The 20,835-nt window shown below is 40.8% G+C and overlaps 1 protein-coding gene across 1 annotated transcript in view; it reads left to right on the top strand.

Annotated features, from left to right (window-relative positions):
- The window catches only part of NRG3 (neuregulin 3), a 1,052,897-nt gene that overhangs the window by 789,405 nt on the left and 242,657 nt on the right, over positions 1-20,835 (top strand). The window contains exon 3 of the mRNA XM_059662180.1: positions 19,912-19,985. Coding sequence (XP_059518163.1) covers positions 19,912-19,985 — 74 coding nt within the window. The remainder of the gene's footprint in view (positions 1-19,911; positions 19,986-20,835) is intronic.

The raw sequence follows: 20,835 nt of genomic DNA, 5'->3' as shown, positions 1-20,835 counted from the left end.
TAATTTTAAATTTACACTGAATAGATCTAAAATGCGTGCATTCACCAGTTACCATGAGTAAACAAATGCACATGGCTGGTACGTGGTTTAGATCATGCTTTGAATCTTCTGCAGAAAGTCACGCCATGTCAAAACAGAACCAATTAATGTGTGACACGGTATGATCATTCACCAGATATTGTTCATGAGTGGTGACTATTAGATTCAATTATGTAGACTATAGTGGTAGTTATGTAATATTTATTTATGTAGGTGAAATTATACAAGATTGTTGTTCCCAACATATAGCCTATTCACTAAAATTACTTAAAAATAACATAAAATTAATAACTCAAAATAATGTAATTATAAGCAAATTATGGTTAAAAACATTTTAAAATTAACAAGGTATTAATTTTCACATATGACATATGCACCAGAAATTTTGTCCATTGAATATGAAGTCCCCTAAATCATGGTCCACAAAATTGAAGGTTTACCATACAGGGAGTCAACAGGAGAGTAGATGAAGCTGAGAATCAAATCAGTGATTTAGAATAAAAGGAAGCATAAAACACACAATCAGAACAGCAAAAAGAATTTTAAAAAATGAGGAAAGTGTAAGGAGACCCTGGGAAAACTGCAAGCATACCAACATTCACAGTTTGGGTGTATCAGAAGAAGAGAGAGAACAAGGAATTGAAAAAATAATGACAGAAACCTTCCCTAATATGGGGGAGGAATTAGACATATAAGTCCAAGAAGGGCAGAAAGTCTCAAACAAGATGAACCCAAAGAGGCCTTCACCAAGATACCTCAGAAAAAAATGCAAATGGTTAAAGACAAAGAGATGGTTAATTACCTGCTAGGGAGCTCCCATAAGACTGTCAGCTAATTTCTCAACAGAAACTTTGCAGGCCAGAAGGGAGCAGCAAGAAATATTCAAAGTGATGAAAAACAAGGACATACAACCAAGATTACCCAGAAAAGCTATCATTTAATCAAAGGACAGATAAAGAGCTTCCTAGACAAGAAAAAGCTAAAGGAGTTCATCACCATCAAGTCAGTATTACATGAAATGTTAAAGTGTCTTCTTTAAGAAGAAAAGAAGAAAAAAAGATTAAAAATATGAACAATAAAATGACAATAAATACATATCTATCAACAATTGAATGTAAAACAAAATAAACAAGCAAACTCATAGATACACAGAACATTCTGATGGTGTCCAGATAGAAAGGGGGTTGAAGAGATGGGTGAAAAAGGTAATGGGATTAAGAAGAACAAATTGGCTGTTACAGAATAGTCATGGGGATATAAAACCACATAGGGAATAATCCTATATAATAAAAGGCTAATATGCAAATAGACTGAACAGCAGAACAACAGAACAACTGGTCGCTACGACATGCGCTGACCACCAGGGGGTGCACGCAGAACATGATGGGCGTTGGCCACGGCCGGATGGTGGAGCAAGTGAAGCGGGCACCAGATCAAGGTGGGGAACTGGTTGCTGTCATTGGGGTGAGCCTCTGGTGGTTACTGAGGATTTCCCCCCCCACCCCCCCACCCCCGTGTGCCACAGTCCTGCCCGGTGCTTGCACCTGCCCCTGAGGGGCGATTGGGGCAGCAGCCGGTGCTTTCACCTGCTGATGGTGCCGGCCCCAATCGCTCCTCACTGGCAGCAGGTGCGAGCAGGGCCAGAGCTGTCAATGTGTGGAAGTGGTGGCAGCGGGAGCAGGGCTGCCGGCAGAGTGGGGACCAGGGGCCACAGTGGGAGGGGCCAAGCGGGGGTATGGAGGATGGGCCGAGACCTGCCCCTGTGGCAACCACAGCCTCGTGGCCCACAGTTCCTTTCAAGGTGCCCAAATTCATGCACTGGGCCCCTAGTATTGTAATAACTATGTATGGTGTCACATGGGCATGAGATTTAATGATCACTGAGCTATATAATATCTAATCACTACAGTCTACACATGAAACTAATATAAGTTAACTGTAAATGAATAATCAAAATACATTTTAGAAAATCATAACCATATCACTATTAGAAAGAATATCCTCTCATATGCCTTTACTAGCTCACCTATTCTTACCTGTGCTCTGGCATGATACTCCCAGTTCTCATATGACATTATAGTTTAGAATTTATTTCATTATTTAGTCTTACCCAAGCTAATAATATTGATATCACCACCTTTTTTTGACCTTGCTTGGTTACTAGAACTCTAGTCACTTGACTTATGCTGATTAATCTCCAATGATACACATGCTTTCACTGGAAAGACTGAGAAAATTTTGGCATGAAGAATGGCAGCTGGACTTAGGAATGCCTTTTCTTTTTAAGAGAAAATGTAAGATAGCAAAAAGAGCACTGAATTTAGAAACAGAATCCAAGGATTTAATCCTTATTTACCCTTTATGCCCTTTGGTGGCTTTGGCAAGTCCCCCATCTTTGTCTTATAATATTATCTTCTGTGAAATGAGGTGGCTTAAATGTCCTTTATGATTTCTTCCACCTCCATCATTCTATATTTGGTTCTACCACTATACTTACATCTGGTTTCATTTGGCTGTCATCTATAAATATATAATTAAGGCTTTACTTTTGGAGCAGTTTTAGGTTAACAGCAAAATTGAGCGGAAAATACAGAGTTATCCTATATACTCCCTTCCCCCACAGGAGCACAGCCTCCCTATGAACAACATTGTCACACATTTGTTGTCACTGATGAATCTACACTGACACCTCATAATCATCCACAGTGCATAGTTTACATTAGGATTCACCCTTGGTGTTGTACATTCTGTGGGTTTGGACAAACATATAATGATGTATGTCCATCATTATGGAATCATGCAGAATATTTTTACACCCTAAAAATTCTCTGTGCTCTGACTATTCATCTCACCCCCAATCCTTGGCAAACACTGATCTTTTTTTGTGTGTCCATAGTTTTTGCCTTTTACATAGTGTCATACAGTTAGAATCATACAGTATGAAGCATTTTTAGATTGAATGCTTTCACTTAGTAGTATGCACTTAAATTTTCTCCATGTCTTTCTTATGGCTTGCTAGCTCATTTCTTTCTAGCCTTGAATAATATCCCATTGTCTGGATGTACCACAGTTTAGTTATCCATTCACCTACTGAGGGACTTCTTGGTTCCTTCTGTTGTAATGTACCCCACGAATCACAGAAGGACGCCTCAAGAAGTCAAATTAAGGAGTCACATTTATTTCGAGGCTGGGACGATGAGGGGGCAATGTTCTCCAAATCTCTTAGTGGTTAAATAGCCGCAATGCCAGATTTATATAGGCAAAGATCACAAAGGTATTGATTAACATCTCGGGGTTTGAAATGAGGAACCTGGTTTGCAAAAAAAAAAAAAAAAAAAAAAGCAGTTTGTTACAGAAGCTAGATTGAGCCGATTAGTTATCTACAAAGATTAATTATAGTTTCGGGTCTTGGGACCACTGAGTTGACAGAACACATTATCTGGAGCCACTGAGGCAATTTAGAGTAGTTGTACTGTCCTGGCCTCCAGGTACAGAGGAATGTGTTTTCTAAAACCAGCGTGACCATAACTAATGGGGTATTCAAATTACAATCAATAGGGTATTCAATCAAATGGGATGATTTATATAATTCGGAAAATCAAAATAACTTTTCTATTATTTTAGCAAGCAAATAATGACAGAAGCCAAGTCAGCAGGGCTAAAATATTAAACATTTATCCAAACATGGTTGTTACCATGCTTCACTTCCAAGTGAATAAAGTTGCTCTAAACATTCTTATGCAGGATATTGTATGAACGTAAGTTTTCAACCCCTTCAGCTAAATAGCAAGGAGCATGATTGCTGGATGGTGTGATAAGGCTGTTTAGTTTTGTAAAATACTGCCAAACTGTCTTCCAAAGTATCTGCACCATTTTGCACTTCCACCACCATGAATGAGAGTTCCTGGTGGCCCCCATTCTCACCAGCATTCCTTGTTGTCATTGTCCTGGATTTTGGTCCTTCTGATGGGTGTGTAGTGGTATCTCATTGTTGTTTTAATTTGCATTTTCTTAATGACAAACAATGTGGAGCATCTTTTCATATGCTTATTTCTCATCCTTATATCTTCTTTGGTGAAGTGTCTGTTCAGGTCTTGGGCCCACTTTCTAATTGTGTGGTTAGTTTTATTGTTCTTGAGTATTAAAGAGTTCTTTGCATATTTTGGATAACAGTCTATTATCAAATAATATCTTTACAAACATTTTCTCTCAGTTTGTTGCTTGCTTACTCATTTTTTCTTCACATTGTCTTTCATGATAAATGTTTTTTTGTGTGTGTCTAAGATATACTACAGTATGGGGGAATTCCTATTATTAAAAATCAAATGAAGATGTGATTGTATAACTGGGTCATAAAGAGTCAATGAAGCAAAGAACTGGAATCAGTTTTAAAATTAAATAATTTGCTGTACTTAAATTGCTTATTGCCTAAGTGTGATTTAAAAAATAATAAATTGAAAATACAAATGTGCTTATAATGAAAAGCCACCAGCCTTGGTCTCATCTTTCTACACAAACTCCCCCACCCCCCAACTCTCTCAACTTGCACTCCCTCCCCATTCATGCAGGCAAGCCTATTAAATGATTTTCCTTTGACATTTTCCTGGCTGTTAACTTTATATCTCTAAATAACACATTAAGCCTCTATTTCTTGATTTATCTACCAGCTATGGTGCATTGACTTTCTATGATTACGGGAATTTAAATCACTTACACCCCACCCCACCACTTCTTTCTCTTTCCTACCTGGTTTTACCACTATTCTGAGTTCTCAAAGTTGGTCTTAATAGCACATTCAAGGAAGTAGAATAGTATGGTTAAAAAATGGGGCTTTGTGCAGAATTGAGGTTGATCTAGTCACATAATTCTAGTTTTCTCCTAACAGATTTTCAGCTTTAGAGGAATGATTATATTTGACGGCACATGCATTTAAACCTCCAAGCCTGTGCCACTCTTTCTTTTCAAAGCAAGACCTCACTTTCATCTCAGTCTGAATTGCATAAGGCTTTTAATATGAAATCACTTTCCATTCAGTCCAAAGTTTCCTTGTTGCTGATGAATGTCATACATAATGAAAGATAATATCCATTTATCCTCAGAAGTAAATCATTTATCTCACAAGGGAGATATATTATTGTGAATTCTGATCAAAGCTTCCCACTTCCTTTAGCCATCAGAAATGCTGCACCCTGTTAGCCAACTGTACAACATCCTGGGAGAAATAAGCGAGATTATGCTGTTGAACGAGAGTTCAGCAAACTCTAGAGGTTTCTAAAATGGCTTTAAAAAATCATGTTTAATGTAGAACCTTCTATGATCCAGGAGTGTAAACTGTAAAAGTCTTTTTTCGCTTTCTTCACTTAATTAAATCAGAAAGCTGTGAGACTCTTTGCAGCTTGCTCTGTGATGTCTGCAAACGGATTTGTGACTGACACTGTGTGGATATGTTGCTCCCTTTCTTAGAGAGACAATAATTATTACCACTTCTTTTGAAGCCTGCGGTGAGCGGTTTTATCAGTTCATTTGCTAATGAGCTCCCTGTCTCCTTTACAATGCCAGTCATAAAGACGCCTTTTAAATAAGATCTATCTCCCAGATTTATTTTCCTTTTCCTATTCCTTATCAGGCTGAGTACGGCTTTGCTTCAGGGAATCACCCACACTACCCAGGCAGAGTACAGGCTGCCCTCTGTGATCTCTTGTTCGTATCCTACTCTCTCCTTTTCTCCTCTGGGGACAGTGAATTCCAGAAAGGACATCCCAGTTTTCCAGAGGAGTCTCTTCCTGTGTCTTCTCTCTTATTGTGTAGCTGCTCCACGCTGTACATCCACCTTCACTGCTTTTCAATTCAATAGCATGCGAGTGCCTTGATAGTAAATCATCCTGAGTAAAGTGAGATGCAGAATGAAGCAGAGAAAATGGGCGTTCTTTCTTCCTTTGTTTTTCCTTGGGCTGCTGGCCAGCATGCTCTTGTGTTTATTCAGAATTTATGCAAAGCAGTAGCTAGTGACCCAAATCGTCAAGTCACAAATCAGCACCTAACATTTACAAATGGCATTACTTCATCTCGTTGCAGAATTTACCAGGTGACCGAAAAACACACAATGGGTGCTCAGAAGATTCAGGAAAAACCCTTTATTTGCAGATGTACTAGTACAGTGACTCAGGGGAGTCCATTTCCAAAGCCTGAGCACCGAATGCGGAGGGTCTCTCCCATTTACCCCCTGGTTTCTTTGTCTCCCCAGATAGGTACCAGGCTTCCTGACTTTTCCCGGGTTTGCAGTCCCTCTGTGGGTTGGGATGGGGGAAGTGAGATTACACCCAAAGGCTTGGCCTGGGTGGTGCCAGTGACCTCCCCTCTGGCTAAGCTGTTAAATTCTTGGTTCATGGCCCTTGTGAACTGGGGGTATTTTGGAAAACAGATTATTGCCTCTGGAAGGGGCAGTGACTTAATTATAGGCTAACAAGAATGTACATTGGGATACTGGTTACTGGCACAGATTCAGGTTGCTCCCCGCCCCCCCCCCCCCCCCCCCGCCAGGTTGTTCCCTATAATCCCCACATTCCTGAAGTAGCCTTTAAGTGCTTAGGCCAATGAAGAGCTAGCAATTGACATTCATACTGCCCCCTTCCAGACTCATTGAGTTCATGGCATCCCTCCTATGGTTGTTACAAGTACAGCTGATCTGTCATTCAACAGGTTTGAACTGCAGGGGCCCTTTAAATGCAGATTTTGTTTTCAGTAAATTCACAGTCTTCCCTCCATATCTCTGGACTTTGCATCCTCAGATTCAACCAACCTGGGATCAAAAACAGAATTTTTTGATGTGGAGGGCTGCCTGTATGCATTGTGCTACACCATTTTGTGGAAAGGACTTGAGCATCCATGGATTTCGGTATCTGTGGGTGTTCTTGTTGCTAGTGTGCACAATATGTCCTTTTGCAGTGGCATGAGGAAAGAATTCCAAATGCCCACACGTGTACAAGTTTAAAGGAGATGGTAAGGTTTTATTGTAAATTAAGGAGAATTAATACACTCTGAGGGACCTACAGGGTGGGCAGACTCACAGGGGTGGGCAAACTTTTTGACTCGAGGGCCACAATGGGTTCTTAAACTGGACCGGAGGGCCAGAACAAAAGCATGGATGGAGTGTTTGTGTGAACTAATATAAATTCAAAGTAAACATCACTACATAAAAGGGTAAGGTCTTTTTTTTTTATTTTTAGTTTTATTCATTTCAAACGGGCCGGATCCGGCCCGCGGGCTGTAGTTTGCCCACGGCTGAGAAGCATGGCCATGAGGCTTCTGTAAATTCTCCAAATATCTTTTTGGTTTAGGCAAAGGACAAAGAACCATTTAAATTATCCAACCCACACTTCTAACTTTTCCTGAGCTTGGACTGGGCCCTCCTCCCAGTAAATTCTATTGGGTTTGCATGCCTTCTATCAATCCAATTACCTTTCTGCTTGTTCCCATGCTAAGTCCTGCCCCTCTACTTCATCATCCTGATCCCCATTGTGTCGTCCAAAAGTTTCATTACATCATTTAGTTTCTATTGCTCATGCATGGAGCAGAGCCATGTCCTCCCCCCACCTCCAGGACTGGCCTTTGGGGACCAGTGGTAGCCCTCCTAGAGTGTGTCAATGGGTCTGATCACCAGTAAGCTACTGGATGGAAATTCTGTTCTGTTAGTAGTTCCTGCTTGCTTCCCAGTTTATGAAAATTATTTCATCCCCTTTTACTTTCTTCCTTATATTAACGCTGACAGTCTTTGAACCAATCCCCTTGGATACGGAGGGGCAGCTATAGTTACGTCTTGTAGTCAGTACCCCTAACCCCCACGTTAAGGGTCAACTGGAAATATAATGTGCTCAGGCTCCTTATCCTTCAAATAAGAGGTTGCTAAATTATCAAAGCAGGATATGGTTATGGCAAAAATATCGCACATTAACTGTAGCCCAGGTGTTCTTATTGATGATTCTAACTGAAAGGTTAACTTGGGTGGTGCGTGAGGGCAGGTTAAATAGCCATCTCAGGCGGTGATTAAAGAAAATGGAATTTATTTAAGGAAAGGCGATAGGGGATGGAATGTCCAAAGGGAAGAAGGTCTGCACAGCACCAAGCCAAGGGAACATTGGGTAGGTGATAGCAGCAAAAATATACTTGGGCAGTGAAGCAAGGAAAGGCATAAAGAAGCAACAGGAAAATCCAGGCTGGTGCTCACTGAGAAGTCAGATAAAAGTGGGTCTTGGAGACAGGTCACGGGGTGAGCCCCGGATGAGCTGCCACTGCCCTGGTTGCAAGTCCCATGGGGTCCCTTAGAGGTTGGGGGATACGTGCCTGTGGGGGAATGGCTAGGGCATGCTCCTTGGAGGAGGAGCATGCACTGGGTCCTTTGTCCAGAGCTTCTTCATCTCTTCATGGCAGGTGGGAATCTTACTGGCGGTCTAAGGGGAGGGTCTTCATAGACTATTCCTCAGCTTTCCAGGTGTGCTCTTTCAGGGTGTGGTCTCCACTGCTGGGATGGTGCCAGGCAGGGGGTCATTAGTCAATGTGTCTGGTCCTGATGCAGCTGCGGTGCCACTTGTCTAGTTTTGCTGCTTTTCTGGGGCTGGAGCTGAAATACAACTGAGGCCTAATGTTATCTTTACAAAGGAAAAGATCAGGGGTCCAGACCACATGACCAGTGATCTGATAGGGGAGGGGAGGTGACCCTGGGGGCACGGTTCTTGTTTTCCAGTGTTGCCCCTTGGTAGGCATCTGGAGCTTTCTGCCCTGGTGAGTTTCTGTACCGGGCCCATCCTCCTTGCTCTGGGGATCTAACACTTACTTCCTTAACTCTTCAGATTTTTTTTTTACTGCCATATAGTTATGGTTGTCAGATCTAAAGAATAAAATATAGGGCATCCAGTTAAATTTGAATTTCAGATAAATAATGAATACATTTTTAGTATAAGTATGCCCCAAATATTATACATGGACAAACTTATGAAAATGTTTACCTGAAATGCAAATGTAACTGGTTGTCCTGTATTTTATCTGGAAGCCCTCCACACAGAAGAATTGTTGTCCAGTAGAAATCAGTTTCCCAGCTGAGTAGCTGCTATGGACTGACTTACGTCTCCCTAAAAGCCATATGTTCAAGCCTGTTGAAGCAAGAACCATCAAACCTGTAAACAAATTTTGTAAGAGTTCAGTTGAGCCAAAACTGATGACATATGCCAGGGAGCGAGATGGCAAATGCTGGGAAGAATAACAGTGGCAGCTTCTTTTATGTGCTTGAGATTAAGAAGGGAATTTAAGGAACATGACATGAAGGTGGGAGAAAGCAAGGCACAGACTGGACTACAGGACAGTTAGAAACATTATGTGCTGTCTTGAGGGTGGTTTCTCCGGAGGGGTGTGAAAACAGGCAGTTCAAAGTTCTCTTATCCTATATGTCCAGAAGAAAATGGGCATGGCTTGCTTAATGCAAAACTAAACTTTTACTTTAAAAGGTTAGATGCCTGGAGTGTGAGTACTCACCATGACCTGCCAAATTAGACATTTGTGATTAGATCACACTGTGAAGTCACTTTCTGTAGAACCCCCTCACTCCCCTTTATTTGCCCATGTCTGGAAGGAACAAAATTTCCTCTGCCCTCAAGATTCTTCTTGGTGATCCTATAATTGAGTATACATGAGACAGATTAACAAGAGAAAATAACCAAAATATATTTCTTTAAATAACCAAATTTAATGCATACATATGAATAGGAACTCTCCACACATGATAGTCAGAGACCCCCACATGCAGGAAGCTCAGAGACAGAAAGGGGGTTGAGGTGTTTAAGACATCCTGAGCTAGGGGTGAGGGAAAGCACTTTAGAGTCTTCAAAGGGTTTTTGCGGGATGCTAAGAAGAGCAGGGGTTTAGTGAATAAAAGTCGCTCTGCCATGTGAAAGGGTGAAAAGGTTATTGCTGATAATCTCTTATGGGCAAGGCCTCTACTTCACATTCTCTTAGGCAGTTAAATGTGGGGGACAGAGGTTTCTTTTGAGCCTGCGGCTGCAGTTGCCTTTAGCTCTAAACACCCTGTGTCCTACAGAGGCACAGCCTGGGGTGACTTGCTCTGTACATCCACATCCATAAGCCTGAACCCCCAAGTGATCTGGAGACAGGATCTTTAGGAATTAATTACGATTAAATGAGGTCATTTTGTTGGTGGAGAAATTAGTGGGCCTGTTTCCAGTCATCAGTGGGCATGAGGTTCTTGGGATGCCACTGAAATAAGCATTTGCAGAAGCCCCCATGGGAGAATGAGCTGTGGTAACGGTTTTGTTCATGTGGAGTTATATTCCTCAGGTTGTAAAGCCCCATGCCCCTTGGACCAGCCCCCAAAGAGGGGCAGCTGTGGGTTCTGCAAAGCCAAAAGGAGGGCCAGTGTCCAGTGTCTATTCCACGCTGCAGCAGGGTCCAGCTCAGCATCAGTTAATTAAAGTCCATCGTCCTTTGGGTGGGTCCCAAATGGCCGTGAGCCACATGGGCACAGGAGAGCCAGGAGCCTGGCATGCCAGTGAAAGTCAAAAGTTTAAATATTGTTCAGAAGATTAAATATTTAGGTTTTGCTCCCTTGCAGAGACCACACCTATTCTGGCCAATTATCTGTTCCCAGGTGTGATTGACAGTCAGGTAAACACATTCCCAAATCACTCAGACCTTACTGGGCATGCGTCAAAACTGTCTTTGTCTGGTCCCTTCTGCCATTGATCAGCAGGGAACAGGCTTGGAAAATGTTAAACTAGCAAAGCTGTATAAATGGCATGCTTATATTATCTAGTCTTCCCCTTACTCCTTTCCTATTAAATAATAATCAGATTATTATACCAAGCCAACCAGTCTATCATACTTTGTTATGGGCATCCATGCACTAATTCCGTAAGTTTAGAATATTTTACCCTGGCTCAGTTTTGTATTTCTTGTGAAGTTCAAACTGACAAGGTTGGTCATTACTCCTGTGTAGGTATAATTGCCAGACCTAAAGAATAAAGAGTAAATTCCACTGACTAGTCTGGACATGGTAATCAATTGTTCTTCTTACAAGCAAGTAGAGGCAAGTGAAGGAATCTGATCATGGTTGTAGCCTAAGCATCAGGGAAAGTCTGTGATTGGCTAGTGTCTGAATCTTTGTAGCATCTTAAGTGAAAATAACATAGAGGAGTCATAGGGAGTGGATGTAAAGACAAAAAAACTTGCTCTGCTGTTGACTGGGAAATATCAAAGGCAGCCATGGTGTTATCGGTGGAAGCGGGGTGCCCACTGGTGGAAGTAGAGGATTCTTTCTTTGCTGCAGGTCGGGTTCTTATGCTATCTTGAGTAAAAGAATGTTCTAAGACTAGCGTGGGAGAATGAGTGATTTTTATTTGTGTGGAGTTATATCTGTTGATTTCAAAAGTCCCATTTCCCTTCAGTTGGTCCTGGAAAAGGTGCAGCTTGGGGTCCAGTAGAGCTAAAAGCAAAGCCAGTCTCCAGAGTTTCTGTTCTATGGTGGGGTTGAGTTCAGCAGAGAACCAGGCTAGTTCCAGTCCATCAGTGCATTGTGTGTGGAGTCCACATGGCTGTGGGCTATGTGGGTGAGTGCAGAGCATGCGAGCCCAACAAGCCAGGATTCCAGCATGAGCAGCAAGAGGGAAGGAAGGGAAGTCCTTTATTCAGGACCTTATGTATCTCAGTTTGGCACACCCATCCCAGCCAGTGACCTGCTCCCAGGTGTGCCCGACAAGAAAGCACCCTCTCTGTGTCACCCAGACTACTGGGCATGCATCCGTTCTCTCTTTGTCCATTCCCTTCCCCCAGCATCTGTGGGGAAAAGACTTAGAGAATATTAGACTGTAGTTTTCTGGTACAAATGGCATGCCTATATCATTTGGCCTTCCCTTTGCTCCTTTCCTGTTAGTTAATTAATAACCAGGTTAATTACAATGGTATGAATGAAAATTTTTCATTAACTAGGAAAGTGGGGAAAGAGATCCTGATTGTACTCTGACTTTAATGTTGGAACCTAAATTACCTGCCTAAATGTTCTGATTATCAGGCATACTTACAAGGAATAGGGGGAATGTGTGTGTGTACCCCACATGTACACAGAGCATGCACTAAATCAAGACTCGGCAATTCCACTCAGAGATGACCAGCTGTGAGAGGTCAGTCACAGACTTCTGTCACGCTTCTAAGTGGGAGAAGTGGGGGGTCATCTTGCTTCCAAAGGACATGCCTTCTCTACCTATATTTAACAGGCTATCTCCCTTAAAAACTAGAGTCTCACATTTTTTCAGAATCAGAATTAGTAAACGTAGGATTTTCTCCATAAATGTGAATCCTTTTGTTCTTGTTAGGGCAATTACTACTTTACTACTTCTTGTAATATTGAAATTATGAAGTCTTTGTGCAAGAGGGCCGATGGATTATTCCTTTATTTATCTCCTTAGGCTAAAAAGAGATTTTTCTTTTTACTTTTAAATAAAATCAAATCAAAGCTAAATTAGATAGAATGGCTCTGTTGGCCCACATGGCTGCTCTGGATAATACTGCTATGCACACTAAGCTGTATAGTATCTTCAAGCCATGTGATGTGTGTTAAATTTGTTAATGAGATGGCAAAGCTGAGGCATAACTCTTAACCAAATAGGGGCTAAATGTCTATAAAAAGCAAACCATTTATTCATACTGACATGAGAACTCCCCAGCCATTGGTTCTCCAAAAGTGAACGTGCCACATAGGAGAGTAAAATGACTTGATGTGAATGAGTTGTTGTCTCTCTGGTAATAAAAAAAAAATGACCAAATTATGTGGGTGGCTATTGGATATAAGTCCCTGATACTCTACACGTGGTTGAAAAGAACCGGTGATTGAGTAAACATGCATTTGTCATGTTTTTTAACTTTTCAGGTTTGCAGTCATTCTCTTCCTTTCTGTCTTTAGGGCTCAAATATTATCAGAGTGTAGCATACCTCCTGGATTTGAGCAGATGCTTTCAAATTCGCTTCTGAAATCATAGCAGTCTTAGGATGTAACAATTGACCTTCATCTACTTTGAATTCAAACTTTGCCCAAGGGAAATTTAAAAAAACAAATCCCTAATTTTTTGCAGACACAACTCTGTTAGCAAGGAACATCAGAGTTGTAAGATGAGTGACATAATAAGCAACAGTTGCCTCTGTCAAGGAATTTGTGATGCAGGGTGTCTCAAAAAATGTATACACACTTTTTTTTTCCTGGTAGCTCAATAGATGTTTCTTTCTTTTCAGATTTAACCCACTGGAATTAATAATTATTTTAAGTGTGTATACATTTTTGGACACCAATATATTTGAAAGCCATTAATAACACATTGGAGAACCTTCCTGAGTATGAAGGTAGCTGTTACTCTGCAATTTAAAATTAATCCAATTCCAAATTCTTCCATTTATAGTTGAAAGGATTTTGGAAATGCTGTACCTACATCCAATCTATAGGTAATCTAAATTCCAGTTGGTTAACTTAAACATCTTGCTGTTTTAATTAATGTTACTTTTACATAAGAACACTTAGTTACATTCTAAATTCAGTTAAAGACAGCTTATTCGTTAATCAGTGTCACAAATTCTCTGCAGCCAAATCTGGTCTCCGCTTCAACACTGAGTGGCAGGGAAGGGAATCTGTTCTAACCCATCCAGAACCTTTAGCCAGCAACTCTAGGCTGCAGATCCTTAGCTAGGAATGTTTCTAGTCCGCCCGGCACACATTGTCATTTAGATGGAGACGTGCATTGGAATTCTGGCTTCTGTACTCCCCATCTCTTCAAGGCTGGGCAATTCGCTGGCCTTGCTAAAATGCCATTCTCTGTATTTTTGTTTGGGGTGTGTGTGTGTGTGTGTGTGTGTGTGTGTGTGTGTGTGTGTTTAACTGAGGACAGCCTGAAGTCTGGAAGTGTCATTTTCATCCTTCAACACTAATATGCCTTAAGAGGCTTCCCATCCATGGATCCATAGTTGGTGATTACCTTTATGATTAACATGAAGCTGAACACATTTGCCTTTAAATGAATGATTACTCTCTCTGACATGGTTTGCTTAAGAACATTTTGAGATTGGATAATAACTTACACATCCAGGTCTTTAATTCTTACCATAAATCATGGCTTTGCTTCATAATATGTGGGCCATATTTTCAAGTACTAATCCTGGGAAAGGTGTATGATGATTTATGTGACTACTGAATTTCCATGCAGAATGTCAGAAAGTGCCACACATCAAGCAAGGACTTGAAAGTCAACCCCAGTTGAGTTTGCATTAGTGCAAACACCGGCTATGTAATTTTAGGATAAGACACTTGATGTTTCTGAACCTCCGTTTCCTCGCTGGAAAAGCTGGGATGATGATTCCAAATTCAAAGAATATGAAAAACTAACATTTGTTGAGTGCTTACCATGACCCACAGGTATGCGATTTTCCCCCTGATAATACTAATAATTCTAGAAGGGAGCTACCATTATCATCTCCATTTTACAGATGAAGGAAAGTAGGCACAGGAGGGCTAGGCAGCTGGTAAATAGCTGCTTCAGGATTTAAAACCAGGCAGTGTCCCAAACCACCCTGCCTCTAGAATGGAAGGTTTAAATGCCTGATGATCTTTCCATTTTTCCCAACCAAGGCCTGACACTGATGCCGAGGAGAACTGGCAGGGCACAGAGAAAAATGCCTGGAGGGATTGTTCGTTTTTCAAATCAGCGTTTAATAGGCCCCTTAAAATTGGCAGACGTGTATATCACTGACAAAATGTCTACATGTCTACTTCCCTGTAACATTGCCACTATCTCTCTTCTGAAGTTAATTGATTCCTGCTAGTTTAAATTTTGTGTCTAAAATCCACTTTCCAAGAAGGAAACATGTATACTTTCTCCAAAGTATATGCAGAGACCAGGCACTACACAGGGATCAAAGCAAACATTTGTCAATTTTTCTGTCCTCATACACTTCTCCCTGTAAATTATGTAAAATAATTTGCAGATATGAAGACCTCGAGGTACAAAAATGGCCAAAATGCATGTGTGATTGCTCATTTTTTTCCTTCTTGGTATCATTTTCGTTTTATTTGGTTGATACTGGGAAATAGGGGTATTGAGTGAGTTGCCTAAAGTACACCATGCAAATATTAAGCACAGAAGCAAGACTATGAACTCAGCACTGTTACCCATGATATAGATGAGGAAGTCTTGCTAAGAGACCAGGTGTTGGCTGGGCCATCCACGTGGGTAATCAAGACTGACAATGAAGACAGAGAAGGAATGGAGAAGAGGAAGTGAAGCAATGATAATGCCTCCCTTTAGTGAGTAAGTGACCAGGAAAGCAATAGGTGAGGACTAAGAGGATAGTACAGTTTCCTCAGTGGAACGGTGTTCGTGTGGTTTTGGTTTGGTTTGATTCAGTTTGGTTTTCCCAATAGAAGGAAGAGGGATAAATTGAGTAATAATCTGGACAGGTAGGGAGGCTGTTGGTCACAAGTGAGAGTTCTTCAATTTTCAGTCAAATCACTAATATTATTAGCTCTAATTTACTTGTTATTCAGAAAATGGGTTCCAAGACATAATCCAACCGATACATACTGTAAAAGAAGAGATGGGAATGGTGTGAAGTTAGCTTGTGGGCTGATGGCCATGGTCATCGCCGCTAGCTGGCCAAGGGATGTGGGTTTCTATGGAAACAGCAGCAAATGATCTCGCTGTTTCAAAGTCTTCTCCTGGCATCCTCCACATCCAGGCTGGTGACCTGGTGATCGCTTCTGCTTTACCACACTGACAAAACAAGTACTGAGTTACAACCAACAACTACGCATCTTGTATTTTCCCATCTTTGTCAGTTTTATTCTCTTCTTCACTGTGGCCCAAGGGTTGCCCTTTAAAACCTTTCACTAAAGCTAAGCTTTTCCTTAGAGACAATATAGAGGAGGAAAAAGGAATGAAAGGGGTGGCTTGCTATTTTAGGTTCAGCTGAACAGGTAGGATGGGACTGAGGACCAAGTTAGAAGGTTGTAAGGAGTAGAAAAAGTGGTGTCTGTGTTTGAAACTACACAGCTTACCCCTGTAGAAAGGGAGGATACTGGTTTTTTATGTGACCCTGTGGCTCACCAGCCAGAGAGGGTACTTTGCTGATACTTTGTGGAGCTCAGAGTCTCCGGCTCTTCCCCTGACTTCATTGCAGCACCCAATCTCTGTGTTCAGGGTTCCTCCACCAGAGTTCCCTCTTCTCCCCCTCACCTGTCCTACCCTGATTTGGACATTGTCTCCCCAACTATGCTTTTCTCCACTGTCTTTTAAGTTTAGAAATAAACTAAACAAGCAACATTACCAAGGACTTAACTATTTTCCAAAGTGACAAGTCCTTCGTCTCAGAGTTGATAAACGGAGAATTTAAGAGTGATATTTTTTGCAAAGTAAAAGCTCTTAGTCCTTGCAGACTGTGTTTGCTTAGTAGTTGTTTCACTGCCAATAATATTTCCTATCTTAAGCTTGTTCTCTGCTCTTTGGCCATTTAGTTATAGAATGTAAGCTTACCCATAAAAAACCATAGGGAACACTGCAATTTTGAATAAAATATCAGTGTGCAAGGCTTCTCAGGGATAAAGAAATTCAGAGAATGGGGAGCAATTAAGGGCAGTTTTAAAGCAATGCAGAGTAAAAAAATATAATAGGATATTAACCTGGTTAAGATCAAATCTGTGCTTTTATTAACAAAACATGTACTGATCATTAAAGATTGCACATATGCTTTTATAATTTTATTAAATTAGGTCATGCTTTATTAAGATGAACAAACAAAAAACATTTTTTTTACTATATGGATTTATCTTGTTCTTATACCTATCTCTTTAAAAAAACAAAACTCTTTAAAAAAAGTATTCTCAAACTTCCCAGAACATCTACCAAAACCAAAAGCAACTTGCAATGATATTTCTCAAAGGATGTGCTGCTTATCACACTGTCAGAAGGTCCGCCAAACTCAGTCTATGAAGTAGAAGTGCATCTCAAGACTTTTTTCCTTTGCTTTACTCAGGGGTCCTCAAACTATGGCCTGCAGGCCACATGCAAATACAAATATTGTATTTGTTCCCGTTTTGCTTTTTTACTTCAAAATAAGATATGTGCAGTGTGCATAGGAATTTGTTCATAGTTTTTTTTTTTTAACTATAGTCCGGCCCTCCAACGGTCTAAGGGACAGTGAACTGGCCCCCTGTTTAAAGTTTGAGGACACCTGCTTTACATCTTTAATATTGTCATGAATTTAGTCCACTTCATTGACATTACCTGTTTGCCACATTCTGTCTTTGTATTTGGATGGGCTGAACTTATCAAGTTGACATATGTGTGATTTTTAAATATATATATATATATATATATATATATATATATATATATATTAAATGTTGGTTTTTTTTTTTATTGATTTCAGAGAAAGAAAGGGAGAGGGGGAGAGAGATAGAAACATGAAGGATGAGAGAGTCATCAATCAGCTGCCTCCTGCATGCCCCCTACTGGGGATCAAGCCTGCAACCCCAGGCATGTTCCCTGACAAGGAATCAAACCGTGTCCTCCTGGTTCATAGGTTGATGCTCAACCTCTGAACCACACTGGCCGGGCTATGTGTGATTATTAAATGGAAATTTTAAAAATGAAATTTCTGAAACCCAGCACCGATTAGCAGAGACACTGCCTCCGTAACAAATGTTTAGGGCTGGCACGTCTGGGCGCTCAGCCTGGTGGGTCTCCCAGCTTGGGCCGGGCTGCTCTGACACCATCACACATCACACTCTATCATCTACAGCTCAGGGGCATGAGGCAGGATGGGGGCGCACACTGGGCAGTCATCCTGATACCCCCAAGGCCTGAGCTCTTCAGAGTGGGATCAAACTCATGGAAAATTTGTTTAAGACTTGAACAGTTTCAAATATCTGTCCTTATTTCCTTTTTCACACAAATAGAATAATGTCTCGTAAGTTACAAAGAAGCCTTAAAAAGCAAAGCAAAACACACACAAAAAACACTTCTTCTGAAAGCAGGATATGGTTTCACATTAAATGAATTTATAACGACTAAAGTGCTGAACATCTTCCTCATTTGTTGGAAATAAAATCCTTCAAACAGTTAATGCATGCTGTAGCACACACCCAAACGTAACTCATGGGAAAACGAAAATTAAAACACCATGGTCCCAGTACTTCTGAATAAAGATGAACTAACAATAATAGGCCAGCTTCCAGAGAACAGAAATGTATTTATTTTTTCATCAGAAATTGCTCCAGTCCTAAGTATTTTCTGACTTTTTACCATTGTAAACCCAGTGACACGCCTACTTTATTTCAAGGGCAATGAATGAATTTTTAAAGAGGTTATGAAAATATGTGGCTGCTTAAGCAACTTTTTTTCAATAGCCTATTGAGTATCAAGGGTGTTCTTATATCAGAAGTCTTTGTTCTCAGTGTACAAGGAAAACAGCCAACTACACTCTGGGCACCAGGCTTAAAAGGGTGCTAAAGAGAGCCTGCCCATCACCTGAATTCTGATGTGACCCACTGTGAGAGGTAGAAAAATGACCAGGTGCCTTTTAATGTTGCTGTTGCAGTTGCAATAGATTTCATCTAATAGTTTATTACACCGAAAACGAAGCATATTCTAGAGAAAGAATTCACAGTCCCACCTGAGACAGAATGGTCGGTCCCTTTCCATTCTTTTGTCAAATCTATTCAATAGATTTCTAACAAGCAGAGGATTGTTCTGGTAAGTCTGATTTTTATGCCCACAGCATAATTTCCTCCTCTGTCTATAGGAGACATTCATTCATCAGCAACAATGGGTGACTCCCTGCTTACCTGGGGCATGGCAGGTTAAGTTTCAAGTCCACTACTAAAGGCCACATCCCCCTATGGATACTGTTCCAAAGCAGGGGTTTGGGGCCCACCTGGACTGTACTTGTTCCTTGACCTGCTGCTGATGAGCTGATGCTGATGAGCTGATGCTGTCCACGGCAGCCAGCAGCCCTGCTGGAGGGAGTGGTGTGAAGACTCACTGAGGACCAGCAGGGCAGAGTGATGCTCATTGCTGGTGCTTGCAGGCAAATTCCTCCCCTCCAAATCCCGCCCACCTCAGGAAAGGTGCCTTGTGCAATGCCTGGCAGAAAGCAGGCACTTTGCACATGTTTGCTGAACTCAAAAGAGAAAATGAGGAGAGAAAAATGGGCATTTATGGGAAATTCACAGAGACCTTGCACATAGATATCTTGGCAGATGTGAAAGATGTTACGCTGGCCAATCAGGCCACAGGGACTTGAAGCATAGCTAACTTAAAAAAAAGTTAAAAATTCGCAAAGGAACTAATAAAACACAAGAAAAATAAACAGTCGCCAAAACCTATTGATGATATTGAAAATTACATGAGAAAATGTTTTTTATTAGAAAAATGACACTTGGAAAGCGATGCTTCTGAAAGGGCACCGCAGCCTCTTAGAGACAGTGTGTTGCATAGAGAAAAGCATGCCTGCGTCCAGTACTCTGACATGAGGGCTACCACTGCTGAGATTGCTATGAGGGTCATCTTAAAAAGTATTCAATTTGTGCAGTAGGTATTATATATAAAATTATGAAAGCAAAGACATGCTGGGAATTTTTGTTTGTTTTTTGCACAGAAATAGACTAAAATCTGCCTGTTGATGTTACAGACATACTAAATCAAATTGTACAAAAGCATGAATGTTCTATTCTCACATTTATCTATTTTATGTAATTAGTGGCCATTTTGCTTGTTGAAATTTTGAACTTTCACAGCCACTTGCATATGTTTATTATTTATCCCCTTTTCTCAGGTGCAAAGAAGGCTATCAAGGAGTCCGTTGTGATCAATTTCTGCCGAAAACTGACTCCATCTTATCGGATCCAAGTAGGTCAAGCGTTTTTCTTCTCTCACACAATATTTAGGCAGCCCGGACTCTGAGCAATGGTTGCTAACTCAGCTGAAGGCTGCGTTGCATTCGTGTGACTCTGCAAGCTGCCAGGGTGGGTGCTGATGACAGGGTTAATGTTCAAAGCTCGCTCAGAACTAACCAGGTCTAGGTCCGTGTCTTCTGGATGGGGCCTGGTCTTCACATTCAACTCCACTGCCAACTAACCGCCCTGGGGACTTCATGGAAGCTGTCTGCCTTGGCTTTCAGTTTCCGCCATCCACTACCACCCCATTAGGAAAGAGAGGATATAGAAAAAGAAGAGCACTTATTATTTATCCAAAAGAATTTGTAGAAGCTAAAGTACCGACCTCTGGCTAGTAATTTGTGATAATATTAAATCTATTAACCTTTTATCTGACTTATTGAAATATGGAAATATGCATATCAAATTATATAACAAGTTTTCAAACAGAGAAACCCCATTTTTAGCAACACTATTTGCATATCAGTGATTACTTTACTACTAATATTTTTTCATGAATGAATGAAGACAATTTCCCACTAAGAAATATGTCTAGTCATGAGTTTCTTTTTCTATGTGAAGTTAAAAGTAGAAATATTGTGAGCCATTGGTTTATTTTCCTACATGAAGTTAAAAGTAATGTTCTGTACCATTATGCCCAATTCTAGTCAAATGTGGAATTTTTACTCTATGTGTAAATAATCTTCTGATGTTGCAATGACTGCTATAACTGAGTCACTTCTAAGGCAAGAGAACTTTTATTCAATCAGCAATTTAGTTCAGTGAAGATAATGACAGGCATTTCCAATCGTAAAGGCAATGTT

Source organism: Myotis daubentonii, chromosome 13 (genome assembly GCF_963259705.1).
Source record: "Myotis daubentonii chromosome 13, mMyoDau2.1, whole genome shotgun sequence".
In the NCBI taxonomy this organism is placed as follows: domain Eukaryota; kingdom Metazoa; phylum Chordata; class Mammalia; order Chiroptera; family Vespertilionidae; genus Myotis; species Myotis daubentonii.
This window is presented reverse-complemented; position numbering and strand designations above follow the sequence as displayed.